The 13,560-nt window shown below is 34.9% G+C and overlaps 1 protein-coding gene across 7 annotated transcripts; it reads right to left on the reverse strand.

Annotated features, from left to right (window-relative positions):
- Positions 1–4,457: 4,457 nt before the first annotated feature.
- LOC105115711 (Homeodomain-like superfamily protein) lies at positions 4,458–12,790 on the reverse strand. 7 transcript variants are annotated; one of them, XM_011012694.1, is made up of 20 exons: positions 12,611–12,790; positions 12,454–12,521; positions 11,991–12,058; positions 11,737–11,903; positions 11,160–11,650; positions 11,013–11,079; positions 10,524–10,918; positions 10,368–10,434; positions 9,841–10,274; positions 9,583–9,763; positions 9,446–9,498; positions 9,011–9,367; positions 8,553–8,934; positions 8,368–8,468; positions 8,171–8,205; positions 7,458–7,653; positions 6,619–6,763; positions 5,961–6,094; positions 4,975–5,170; positions 4,458–4,825 (listed from the first exon to the last, which is right to left on the reverse strand). In XM_011012694.1, exons 4-19 carry the CDS (start codon positions 11,792–11,794, stop codon positions 5,033–5,035), a joined length of 3,234 nt encoding a protein of 1,077 aa, XP_011010996.1. In that variant the 5' UTR covers positions 11,795–11,903; positions 11,991–12,058; positions 12,454–12,521; positions 12,611–12,790; the 3' UTR covers positions 4,458–4,825; positions 4,975–5,032. The 7 variants fall into 7 exon arrangements, with proteins under 7 accessions (XP_011010996.1, XP_011010995.1, XP_011010990.1 ...); XM_011012693.1 differs by having other exon boundaries at positions 9,446–9,763; positions 11,160–11,638; XM_011012688.1 differs by having other exon boundaries at positions 9,446–9,763.
- Between the last annotated feature and the right edge of the window lie 770 nt (positions 12,791–13,560).

Below are 13,560 nucleotides of genomic sequence, written 5' to 3' on the forward strand. Positions count from 1 at the left end.
TATGTGATAGGCCTACATTTATAATGAATATTTACCATAAATTAAAGGTATCTTATATTATTATATATGTTATTATAAAACATGTTTTAGTTAAGGAGTTATTGATACTTCAAATGCAAAATGATGATATAAAACCTTGATAAAAATACACTTTTAAGTACTAATCCTTCATCATCAAAGTCATCCAAGTTATGTCATTTAGGTCTTTTTTCAAAATTACCTCTTCAATTAGCCTAATTTCTTTATTTATCATTCTTATTACCATGTCTTTACGCTCTATCCAACCTCACATATATATATTACTAATTGCTATTTTAAACCTCTATAGCATTTGTGTTATCCTTTGAATCTAAAATTTGAGGTTGTTTGTCTTCATATTTGGTAGTGTTTCACCATTTTTTTTAGCCATCGTGAATCTACAAAATTCATTAGTGGTGAAAAAAATTATGTTTCCTCACTCACTCCCTCATACACTTCTCTAATTTTTCATTCAAAGCCTTCAATTACAAGTCTGTATTAATGACATTTGCAAAGATAGTGTCAAGAAGAAGCAAAGATATGACAAGAATAAAGTTTATAATAAGAAAAATATTGATTTATATCTGAATTGCAATCTGATCTTCTAGATCAAATTTGACAAAATGTGAATAGAGGTGTTTTTGAAGTAGTAACCAACCAAAAAAAAATACATTGATTTTTAATGGTACTAACATGAAATTACAAGGCCTTTCAATTGATGAATGTAACAGATCATTTTAAATAAAAAATAAAATTTTATAATGTGTAACTTTTTTGTACTCTAAGAATAAACACAATTAAAAAACATAAACAAGGATAAACATAAGAAGAAAAAGAAATATGATGAAAACTAACTTATGCGATTCTAACCAAAACATATAATAAAGAAGAAAAAAATTATCATGAAAACAAATAGATAACAATAAGAAAGATATAACCTAATTTTAGAGTCTAATTTTGATACCAACTAACACAAACCTCATAGTCACACAACTCACAACAAATATGATAACTTCCCCAAGAAACTCAAATAATCAGGTTTGATTAAACCTTGACCCAAGGTTAAGCTGTAACTAAGAACCACAGGTATTGGATGATTGCAAATAATGCTACAAGGTTAGTTATATCTTGATAAATCTAATTTACATGTTGTCCCAATTAAAAAAAAAGTTTGCTCAAGAAAAATTGAATTTCATTAATATCAAAAGGCTGTATAAATTTACATCAAAATAAGACATGATATAGTCCTATAATAATAATAGGTTGCAAATCAAAGATCCTTGACTAAAACTCAACTAAGCATAAGTCTAACGCCTAAAACAAGTCTAGGCATTGATTTTGGGCCAAAACAAACTAAAAAAAAAAAAGCTCTAAAACTAAAATATAATTATCCTAAATATTAATTAAAACATTAAATGAACCTTAAGAAATATTTAGATTAATACAAGTTATAGCAACAACATTAAAATCATATTGTTTTGTATTGGATCTCTTGTAGTCGAATCTGAAACTTGCAGAGGAAAGAGTGTCCCTTTGTGTCATCTAGTAATCCTATGTCCTTACTTGAAAGATATTATTTTAAATGTTGAAGTTTCTTTCCTTATTTAGTTGAAAATATACTCTAAAAAATAAGAAGGAAAGTGGCTGAAATGCCTCATTTAAATGCCTTATTATAATCTTATTTTTTAATAAGAAAATCCTGCAAAAGAAAGGAAAGAAAATAATAAGGATAGTTCTTTAGTTCTAGCTACCCCTTATCATCCATGTTAAGGAATAATTCCTTGCATTTACAAGACAAAATATGATGGAAAATAATTATTATATGTTGTTGCTTCTCTATTTCCATGTCAAGCATGGAATATTTGCCTAACATGGAAAAACAATATTTTCCCTTCAAGTTAACCTTTGTCGACTCTTTGTTTCCTCTTTTAATATTAAGAAACATCCTCTTATAAAAAACTAAATAGATACCATGCATGCATCCTAATATAGCTAGGATATTTGATAAATCCTTTTAAAAAAAAGATCTCAACACCCTAATTAATCCAATCCAGCTATAGACTCCATATAACCCAAACTTATGCATTATCATACCCAAAATCAGAGTTGATACGAGCTCCTAACCAGCTTACTTTGTTGTCCAAATTAGACTTATTCATAAGTTGCTCAAATCTTGCTAGGGGCAACATTAATAGCTTTGGACTGAACCCCTTATCATACATAACTGAAGGCTAACCAAACCCACTCCATGCTAAAACCCTCTCATAGCTAATTGTATTTCAATTGGAAAACCAAGACAAGAAACAATATTGGTTGAATGGCCTCCCATCTAAACTCAAATATATAACTGAATGTTTAATATGAAAAATCCAAGTCTAAATTGTATCAACCCAAGGATGCGAGCCAATCTAATTTATAAAAAAAATCAAGTTATTTTTTAATAAAAATATTATAACGTTGAATCTATAAACCTAACTTATTAAAAAAGGCCTAGCCTATGCACTAGGCCTCATAATTTTTCTATATTAAAAGACAAATGAAATGTTATCTATCCTTTATTTTATTTATAAAAAAAGCACAGGTGACATGTATCCTATAACCTTAGAATTAGGCGACCGTAGGGTTGCTAAAAATCAAAGTAATGGCATTTTATATCCAAACCTTTGATTTTCAATCCATTTTCTTTTTCCTAAATATCATAGAGATATCAATAAATCCATCAATACCTCAAATAATCCTAAACTCAATGTGAATAAAAAAAATTCTTAAGCTCATATATACAATCTTAGACAATAAGAACGCTATGAATACTTCAATGAAACTCCTCTCACTAGAAGGAATCTATTAACACAAAAATTAATTATTTTGGTTGTAAGAATTAGTGTTGACTAAGATTTTTTCTTTAGACTAACATAATTTAATTTAATGACTCTCTCTCTTCTTTAAACTAAAGACAAAAAAAAATTATTTCAAAATTGAATTTTAAAAAATTAAAGATCAATCACTTAAAAAGTATGACTTAACAAAAAAAAAATAGTGTTGTTTATTAGTGTGTTAACAATGTGTTTTCTCCGGCTAACAGCCGCCTCATTTAGTTTTTTTTCTTTAACAATAATTAGACCATGTCAACAGAAGATATAAAAACAAAAATAATTATTAGGAACAAAAGAAACAACTATTGATACTGAAATTATGGTCATTCAAGGAATCATATAGAACATTAGATTCTTTCTCCGATTCCTAGACTAAGTTATTAGGATACATTGAGAATTCTTAGTATTATTAATGTGAAACTTGTGATCATGTAGTTACGCAACCCATAACAAAATTAACAATAAATATTAGAAAGTAAAATAATTAAATTTGATAGAAATATGATACAATAAAAACATGTCTTAAGACACCAATACTATTAAAATAAAAACCTCCACCCAACAAATAGCAATTCACGAACAAGTACAATCTAATAAGTTAGTTATACTTTAATAAGTTTAATAGTTCTTTGTTTGATCAAGAAGAAAAGTGTTGCATAATGCAAAACATAAATTTATTCAAAATTGAAAAGCTTAAATTAAATACAATCTAAATAGCTTTATTTATAATAGGTGAAAAACATACTAAACAATTCTTAAAATAAATAATAAAAGAGTTATTAAAAAAACAAGTATAAGAATTATAAATCAAGGAAACTAATATAAATCATGTGTAGTAACTTCTAAATTTTATTGCAATGCATTTTTTATGTTAGATAAATCTAAAATTTTAACATGGTATAAAGCAAGATCTTCAAAAATATCTACTAAAATTTTAACCCGATTCAATAATTGAATAAAAAATATGTTTATTAGCATAAAATTATACAATTTTTTTTTTAATAAAAATGGAAAAAAAGCTGAATGTTCTCAGTTCCAAACCAGAAGCCATGCCCCCTGAGAAATAAGAAAAGCTGAATGCTACTCTAAGGTGAGTCGTTTCTAATCATTTTCTTTTATTTTATCTGGAGCTGTTTCCAGCATGAGAAAAATCAACTGAATGTAATGTTTGAGCCTTATGTTTTTGTTTGCCCAGGCACTTGAGGATGCCCTCGCTAAACAAGAGGACCTCCTAACCAACATTGACAGGAAAAGATAAAGTATAAGTTTACGTACCTCTCATATTGCATAGCAAAACTGAGTGACACATGCAAACATTGTTCTAATTAACTGTTTCTTCATGTTTTCAGATTTTCGAATTTTAAATTAAGAGTTCAAGCTGATGAGGTGATAGATGTTGGGCTGACAATGGTGGACGTAGAGATTTTTGGTCCCATAATACTATGATGTTTTCAGACAATTACCGTATATGCTGCTGCTGCTGCTATTATCATACAATCATCTTCATGAGACGATTCTACAAATTGAACAAACAAACAGGCCCTAAAAGCACACAAGATTTCCAAATGATTTCGAAGAGCACACAAGATATTTAATAAATTCTTTTCGGTATTGATTCCAAGATTCGAATCCAGAAGGTCGAGCATATTTTTAAATTAAGAGTTTAGTGTCATGCTTGCGATTCTACATGCATCAAAATTTTCTAAATTTTGAGTGAGGGGGATCATCACAGATTAAATTAGAAAGGTCTGTCTCTCGATAAACCAGAAAAATAAATAAATAAAAGTAATAAAATGAAAATTTGATAGGTTTGACTACAAAGCTGCATCAAGGTTTCATTGGGCCTAAAATTTTTGGCACGCGTACCAAAATCCTCTTGACTGTCCATGCAAGCAAGCAGCTCTTCCTGCCTCGTTGAAGCTTTCATATAGAGCCTGCTCAGGAAGCATACGTGATTTAAGCCATCACACAACTAGAGCACAAACAGACATGCCGTCCCATGATAACATGCATTGAATGAAAACAGAAGCACGAGTTGAAACAAACAAAATGCATTAAACGCTTTGGAGAAGGGAGAAATTACCAAAAAGCAATATGAACAAGACTCCTCTCCCACCTTCAGCATGATACTAGGACTCACTTTAATATGAACCCCATATATCAACTACATCCTCATCGCTAACACAAGATTTCAGGGGACCATGGTGGTCTTCAGCAACATTCTCTTCTTGTTCTTCAACTCCTACTTTCTCACCCTGCTCGGGTTTTGTAACTTCACCCTGCCAGCACATCCATACATGCATTACCAATTGAGTGATTTTTATATATGAATACTAGCATAAATGTATGTGATTGTTTCAAAGGTAAAAGTTGAGCCTGCAACCATGCCATCCCCTCCCCTCCCTATTGGTGCCACTACTGCAGATTAGACTACTGCAACTACGCTGCAAGGGAAACACAGGATGAGCCAATGAAAGACAACACTATTAACAGTGATCGTTACCATCTAAGAAAGTCACAGAAGGCTGTATCTAGGACCTGCAGTAGGGCTTCCTTGACTTCTAAATCAAGTGAAGAGTTCTCGCACCGGTACTATCCTATTATGCTTGAATCTCTTTATTGTGCAAAAGCAGTCTCAGAATCACATGAATCCCAATTGGACAACCATATCATATAATCAACAGTAGGGAAATGTCCACGAGAACATTAAAAAGCATAACATGAAATATATAGTCAGATTCCAACACCAATGGGTCCGCTCTTCCATTTTTAGCAGGTTAGTCAAGCTCTTCAAAATTTATTGTAACATCTTATGCAACAGCAAACTGTATCCCAAACAAAACCAGATGACCATTTCCATGTGAGTGTTTGCAGGTGGGACCCATTCACCTATAAATGCAAAGAACACAGCATGCAGATACACAGCAATACAACATATCGATAAAACAGTAACAAATCAAGCTTCTAAACAAAGGGATATTTTGTTTTCCTTTACCTGGTAACTATAAGAGTAAATAGAGCATTTTTTTCATAACAAAACAGAAGGGGGGCAGGAAAAAAAACGCATACACTAGTTTCAGCATTTAGCTCTGCATCCTCCTCGCCTGACACATCAACTAGGTCATCTTTGTAAGACTCTTGTTCTTCCTGAGTACCAGCAACTTCTTGTAGCTGCTCAATTAACTTTTCAAAATATGAATTATCTGCAAAAAAAATCATATTATAACACACAGTATCCAACATGGTTGATCTCACAATGATTAAAATCAGTTTTAGTTTTAATTTCTTATTCGCTTGATCCTAGTGGGAATCCAGGAAAAACACATATATCATGCTTATATATAATACAATCTTTGGCCATGTATGAGAACAAATTATGGATTTTCACAATTTGATATCCTTTTAGGCTTTAGCTAAGCCAAATGTATATTTCCACTTCTAGGGGATTTACAATGAAGCTACAAATCAGAAAACTAGGAGACTTTGACTTGAGATACAGTAGAAAATGTGATACCTGGCCCATGGCCAGTCAGTAACCACTTTTGAGATGAACCCAGAAGAGAAGGGGAAAAAAACACCCAAATAAAAGATCTTGGAATCCCACTTCACTCAGTTCCCAAATAGTGCAGACACCATTGTGTAAAAGATATTAACTATACTGTAATACAAATTCAGCTGACTATGAACTGAACTTTCAAAAAAAAAATATGTAACATGATCTATTCACCTTTTGGACGACTGCTCAGAGCTTCATGGAGCCTTAAGGGGTGCTGACGCTCCTCCTTTTTATATTTTAACTTGACTTGATGCCGTGTTCGACCAGGAAAAAGTTGTTGGATCATCGATAAATCAGTCCCAAATTGTTGAATCCCCTAAAACACAACAGCAAATACATCAGTTAAAACTTGAAATGTAAGACAGGCACAAAACACTAAGCATCATGGCATTGCAAGCTGTGAATTGGCTTGAAGGAATTCATTAAGTTACATAGGATTTTTATATCTTCTCTCTCTTCTAACATCTCAAATTATATATTCAGGGAAAAGAGTCATAAATTTACACATTTTTTTTAGCTTTTCATCACTACAGCAATTATTTGGTAGTAGAACCGGAATTTGTTGCCAACCAGACATGAGAATGCACATCACAGGGAAAACTTTCCCCTGGCTCTCTGATGATGTTGTGTCCACTTAACAAGTTTTCAAAATTTTCAACTTACTGGAAGAACCAGCCAAAAAAATATTTAGACTAATGAACCTAACAAAAACTGACACTTAGCCAATCATCATGACCTCTGGTCTATCCATGACTCATTTCAAATAACCAACCTATATGCTATCTTAATGTATCATCACATAGAGCAGCTTCAACAATTTAGGCTCATAAGCACCGCAAGCAATAGTGGACGGAGTTTGCATAACTAAAATATAAACAAAAGATAGAATTTAGATCAGTTTTAATTTCTTGAGTGCAAAAATTGGAACAAATACTTCTATTTGCTTTGTTTGTCAGTAAAACATGTGGTTAATCATGGCCTTTTAAATGCAGAATTATAACTATGTTTACCTCATAAAACAACTCTGTGTCTTGCTTTGACCATCTTGAATTGGGTGCTCTGTCCATGAAAGACTGGTAGTTGAATAAAGATGAGCTTGGTTGAGCCCTAACATATGTTTGGTCATCACCATGGGTTACGTCTTGCTCCGAAGCAAATCCATCCTCTTCATTATGGGAATATTCTCCATGAAATGGATTGTCAGTGCTGCAACATAGTGAACAAAGGTTCAAATCAATACACTTTAAAACTATATATAAGCATCTTCTTCCCGTGTGATGATTTTAGGAATCATTCCTGGAGGCTGGAGCATGCAGCATTATTGTTCATACTTTTCTTTTTTACTTTAATAAGACTAGACTGTTTTTCCTTTTATTAGACAGATCAAATTTTACCTTGAGTTCTATGGATTTGGTCCAAAAGGGAAAAAAAAGGGCAAAGCAAGTGGTGTGACATGTGATGAAATGTGCTTCCAATAAAGTACATTACTAGAAGCAATTGAACAATTTTTGCTTGTTTTCTATTAGAAGAAATATGGGAAAAACATATCATGCAAACAGGGCACAAAGCAACTGCCAAATACACAGGTGACATTACAGTGGCTTCCATTTATACGCAAAATTAGATGTATACATGTACTGATTCAATCACAAGAGCCATGGCTATGTGATGCAACATAATAAAAGCTCCTCAGCTAAGTATTATTCATCAATTCACACCATACCTTTGATTGTTTGGGGGAATTTTTGATGTTGTCGTCTGCATAAAAAGGACAGGAGGTCAAGCATAGAAGCCTTGAACTTCTAATTATGCAAACATAACACAAATACAAGTATACTAATATGGAGATGACATTGATGAACCAAATCACAGTAAGTTGTTGCACAAGAGAGAGAGAGAGAGAGAGAGAGGTACACATACTGCTAACCGCTCCTTGTACTCTGCAAACAAAATGATGTCCCTGATAGGCAACCTCTTGAAATCAATCTCATCCTCTGGCATGTTAAGCAAATCCTTATTCACTGTATAAAAGAAAGCAATTTGGTGAGACTTGGATAAGAATTCATAATATCTCCTAACAACTGACACATATATATTGAGATTACCACATCTTTTGTTTCGACGAGTTGAATGAGAAAATTTCTTGCGAGGTTTTTGTGTTGATTGTTCTGGAGTGTCAATGGATTTGTTGCGCTTGCGAACTGATTTTTCATTTTTATTCACTGGTTCCTTTGATTTTTTTGAAGCTCGTTTCTTTCGAGGTGCAATTTCTACTCTGTTTTCATCGTCACTCTCTTCATCCCCTCTAGGTTCATAATCATTATCTTCTTCATCAACAGAACTACCAGGAGGTTCAGGTAACCCACCATTATCATGAGCCTCATCCAGATCATCAACAACTTGAGGGCCAGCTGCCACGGAAGTTTTTTTGGATTTCCAGGAACAATTTGATGCTGAAAAAACCTTTCTTTTTCCACTCTTAGAACACTAAAAAGAAACCAAAAGAAGTTAAACCCAGTTGTCAGAACTAAATAAGATATTTATCCATGTCAAACAGCACTACCTCCTTTTCAGGCACTACAGGAACATCCTCTGAGCACCCGACATTTGCATTAGCCAAGCAATTGCTTTCTGTAAAGTCTTTCTGATTTCGATTTACTGGAAACTCATAGGTACAAGGATCTATGGGAATAAAATCGCCTGGGTGCATAGATGAGTCATCATTATTGTCCAATGGGAGGCCACCATTGCCATGAGCCTCATATTCTGGCTCATCACCAAGTTGAGGGGTAGCGGACTGCTTTCTCGGACACCTTGATGATTTGTCATGTTCATTCATGTCACCAGCTACGGAAGCTTTTTGAGACTTCCAAGAACTACATGATACTGGGGCAGCCTTTCTTTTTCTACTACTAGAAGTCTTATAAGAAACCAAAAACAAGTTAGCACCCTATCTACACATCTAGGTAAAATATTTTATTCATGCAGAACTTATTACCTCCTTTTCTGGCAAATCAGAGGCATCCTCCCGATGGACAGCAGTCACATTATCTGAGTGAGAAGTTTCTGTAAGGTTTTTCAGCTCTTGGTTCATTTGAATCTCAGAAGTACAAGGATCTTGAGGAATAAAATCACCTAAGTGAGTGCATGGGGAATCAACAATATTATCTGATGGGAAGGAAGCAACTGGACACCCATCAATGTTTATGGTTCCAGAAGGAACATGTTGAACATTTGGTGGTGGGGCCATAACAGACTCCATGACACCTGGGGACAAGAAACCTGGAGTTTCCAAGCCAGGAAGTGCCCCTGATTCCTGAAACTAACCAAATTATTCCAAAACGTATTTGCAAGGAAGAAATTATACAATTTAAAGAAAGGCTGTAGATTCACCTCTAATTCCAACCTTCCACTATCAACCTGAACAGCAGCTTCATTGGGACTTGAAAAATCTGTCGCCACCACATTACATTTCATAAATGCTGAAAAATCAACATATTTTTGTGTAGGAAAGCTGGATTTTCCCTTTGAGTCCTTCTCACAAGAGACAGTAGCTAAAATTTCTGGAGGAGAAAGAAGAGCCTTGCCATTGTTTCCCCCTGGCTCTTTGGTCCCAGCACTCTCCATATTAGGCTCACCAACATGATCGGTTAGTCTAACATGTTCAACACCACAAGATTCAACGGGCAGCATGTTATCCAAGACAGTGGAAGCTAGACCCGCCAACTTTTCTACAGCAGTATTGGGAACAGCAGAAGCAGCTAACTCAGATGTTCCCTTCCTAGGCCAGGCCTTTACCTTCAACTGTAACTTGCCAGCAGACCTCCCTGACCAAAATAATAATAATAATTCCATCAATCATCTCATAACAAAAGCAAAAGGAAAGGGGGGGGATCAAAGATTATGCAAATGGTATATACCAGTTGATATGGCCGGTTGAGGATCCATATAATCAAAAGCATCCAAATCTAATCTCATGGAACCAACCTACAAGCAACAGAATTTCCAAAATTATCGAACTCAACCAAGCATCTTGGTGCCATATATCAAGGGCATGAGACAGTTCAAACTCTCACCTCTATGGCAGATTCTACAAACCTAGAATTCAGGCCAACATCATTTCCAGACTTCATCTCTGCAAGCTGAGTATTTGGGGGGCACACATCCTCTTCAGTTGCAATATTTTCAGATGAGGGGTTGACTAGTTCCAAGCAGTTGTTGTCACTGAAATATAAAACTTCACTGTCTTTCGATGGCTCATTACTCTCAACATTGCCCTGCTGAAGTAAAGTCGGACCATCTGGGTTCATCCTTGTATTTGCAACATCAATAGGCTCTGTGGATTGTGTTTTTTGAGAATGTGCCTTAGGTTCATCCTTGGCACATTTGGATGGAGATGAAGAGACGGGTGCTGGATTTTCATTTCTTTGCCGAGGTTTAGCCTTAGGCTTGAATTTCCCACCAGCCCTAGCTGTAGCAGAAGTGAATCCCACAGTGAATCTTTCAATAGAAGAATAGGGTTTCCATTAGTGACAGATCAACAATGCTGTGAAAGTGTATCTTACAATTATTTTTTAGAGATTTAGGAAGAATGTCATCCAGTAGATCTGAATCAAACCCCAATGAGCCCGCCTAAAGACAGAATTTTTAGGACTTATCAATCCTATGGAGGCAACACATCAAAAACAAGAAAGGAGAGGATGAGTTCTTACCACTCCTGCCGATTTCACAACGCTAGATTCCTGGTCATCATTACAACCAGATATTGCAGCCTCCGAATCCATAGCACCAACAGAGCCTGCATCATTTCTCCTAGCAGGGGAGAGTTTTGCTGCCTCCAAGCTTCCTATTTCGCAAGAGGACAAACCTTCCTTATATTTCTGTGGTTCTTTGACCCCAACCATGTCAGAGGTGGCTAAGGGACTCCCTGACTCTTCAACCAATTTTGTTTTTCCATCATTGCTTTTCAAGTGTTCCTTAGTCCCAGTAGGTGATGATGGAGACAATAAACTAATTTGACATGTCAACTTCTCATCCATGATACCAAAAGGCTGAACAGAAATTTTTGTGTCCAAGCTAGTTTGCGATGCTGCCACAGCCTTTTCCTTGGCTTCACTTGGAGGAATTGAAGGAATTGGTACAAATTCCACCTTTTTTGGTCGTGGTTTGGCCTTAGGCTGAAACTTCCCACCTAACCTAGCTACTAACAAAATTAACATCAAACAACCCACTTTTTATTTAAAGCCAAAAAAAGACCATTTGTACTTTGATTTGCCAGGCATTGCTTACCATTAGTCAAAGCAGGCTTAGGAAGAATATCATCAAAAGAGTCCAAATCAGGATCCATTTGATTATCCCAACACAATATTGATGACCAGCTATATTATCTGTCTCACAATCAAGTGGAAGCCCAGCAGAAAAACCCCCAAAAAGGGCACTAGTACTCTTCCAGCATGCTAAGGAAATCAAGAAATATAATCAATCAGAGGATTGCCAGTCTTCAACTTCCAAATTTTCTTGGAAGACGACTTCAAGAAATGAACTTATACAAACATTCCTAGCTAAACAACACTATCACTCTTCAAATTAAGTTAAGCCCTGCTCTTGAAATCTGCATGAGTTAAGAGCTCACTTGAGAACAATTTCAAACCTAAATAGTTTGCTGCCAGGTTCCAGAACCACCCATATGAGTAAGTTCATTAGAATGTCAACAGCCAAGTTATATTAAAACTCCAGGTTCGAGAACCAGCCATATGACTAAGTTCATTAGAATGTCAACAGCCAACTTATATTAAAACCTAAAAGTACCAGAGAAATGACCATCTATGATTAGATAGTGTTGGTCCACTAAATCCCAACAAATAAGTCAAACACTTACAATCAGAGCTGCAAACTCTCAAATATCAAGTGACAAAAGAAACCATAAGGTATGCTTAACAATTCAACATTCAGTAACAAGTAACAGCATAAAACCAAATTTCATGATAGCCGAATCCCGCAACTTACATCGAGGGGGCCTGTAGCAAGCAATAACCAAGAAAAACTGCAAGTCTGCAATCATTGCCCACACATCCCTGTGAGAAATAGCACATGAGGTATTTACCATAACCCTGCATTTCATAGTATCGAAGCAAAAGTACCAAATTAACAAGCATGCACAAACCTTTTCACTGATGTAACAACATCACCAGATGTGCTGATCTCTGGATCAAGGGCTCCACTTGCCCATCTAGTCATGACATACAGAGACAATGAATAAAACTTGAGTGAAGAATTACAGTACTTTTTGAAATACAGTAGCAATGCATGGGTTAGGCTTTTTTTCAATAAATGCATGGTCATCTTCCGCATGGACAGCAACAAGTTATCAGAAAATATCCTATATAACTGGAAAATATCCTATGTCCTATGAAAAACAGACAAACACTCATAACTGACGCAGACGGCTTTTAGGTAGGCACAAAGAATCCCTCGGTGGGTAAACTAACAAGAAGCGTGCACACACAGCATCGATTCATTCATTAAAGATATGGCAACATTAAAAACTCTTACACTAGTAGATATGAATATGGCAAAGGCATTTTGATTTCAAAAGTCAGAATCTGGTGTCTTACTGTCTTGCTTGGTATGTTAAGCAATGTATCGTCAAGACAATGAAAAACAATTAGCTAAGAGCAACTCTGAAATATAATATAGAGGAGTACCAAAGGCTATCAAATACAAATAAAGAGCTGCAACATCAGAGTTCATCGCAACAATGATTTCCTTTTGATAAATTTAATCCACATGCTCATTAATTGACTACGGGATATATGAAAAGCCAAAGAAACAGCAGCCACTTTAAAAATAAGTTCAGGCTAGAAAACATGATAAAGTTTGATTGAGCAAAATTTCATTAATTGACTCTGAGATTAGTAGTTGCAAGAGGAAAAAAACTGAGCTCGGCTGCTTACAATGGCTTTATTTTACAAGGTGCAAAGGATTTTTTCACATGGTCTTGTCGAGATTTAACAAAACTATTTGCCATTAAAATGACTCCCTGGCTCACCCCTGATTAGTTTCCCAACTAAGAAAACTAATTCAGAACTCAGAAGCTCCATATACAAAAAAAAA

The sequence above is a fragment of the Populus euphratica genome, unplaced genomic scaffold (genome assembly GCF_000495115.2).
Source record: "Populus euphratica unplaced genomic scaffold, PopEup_1.0 scaffold752.1, whole genome shotgun sequence".
NCBI lineage: Eukaryota > Viridiplantae > Streptophyta > Magnoliopsida > Malpighiales > Salicaceae > Populus > Populus euphratica.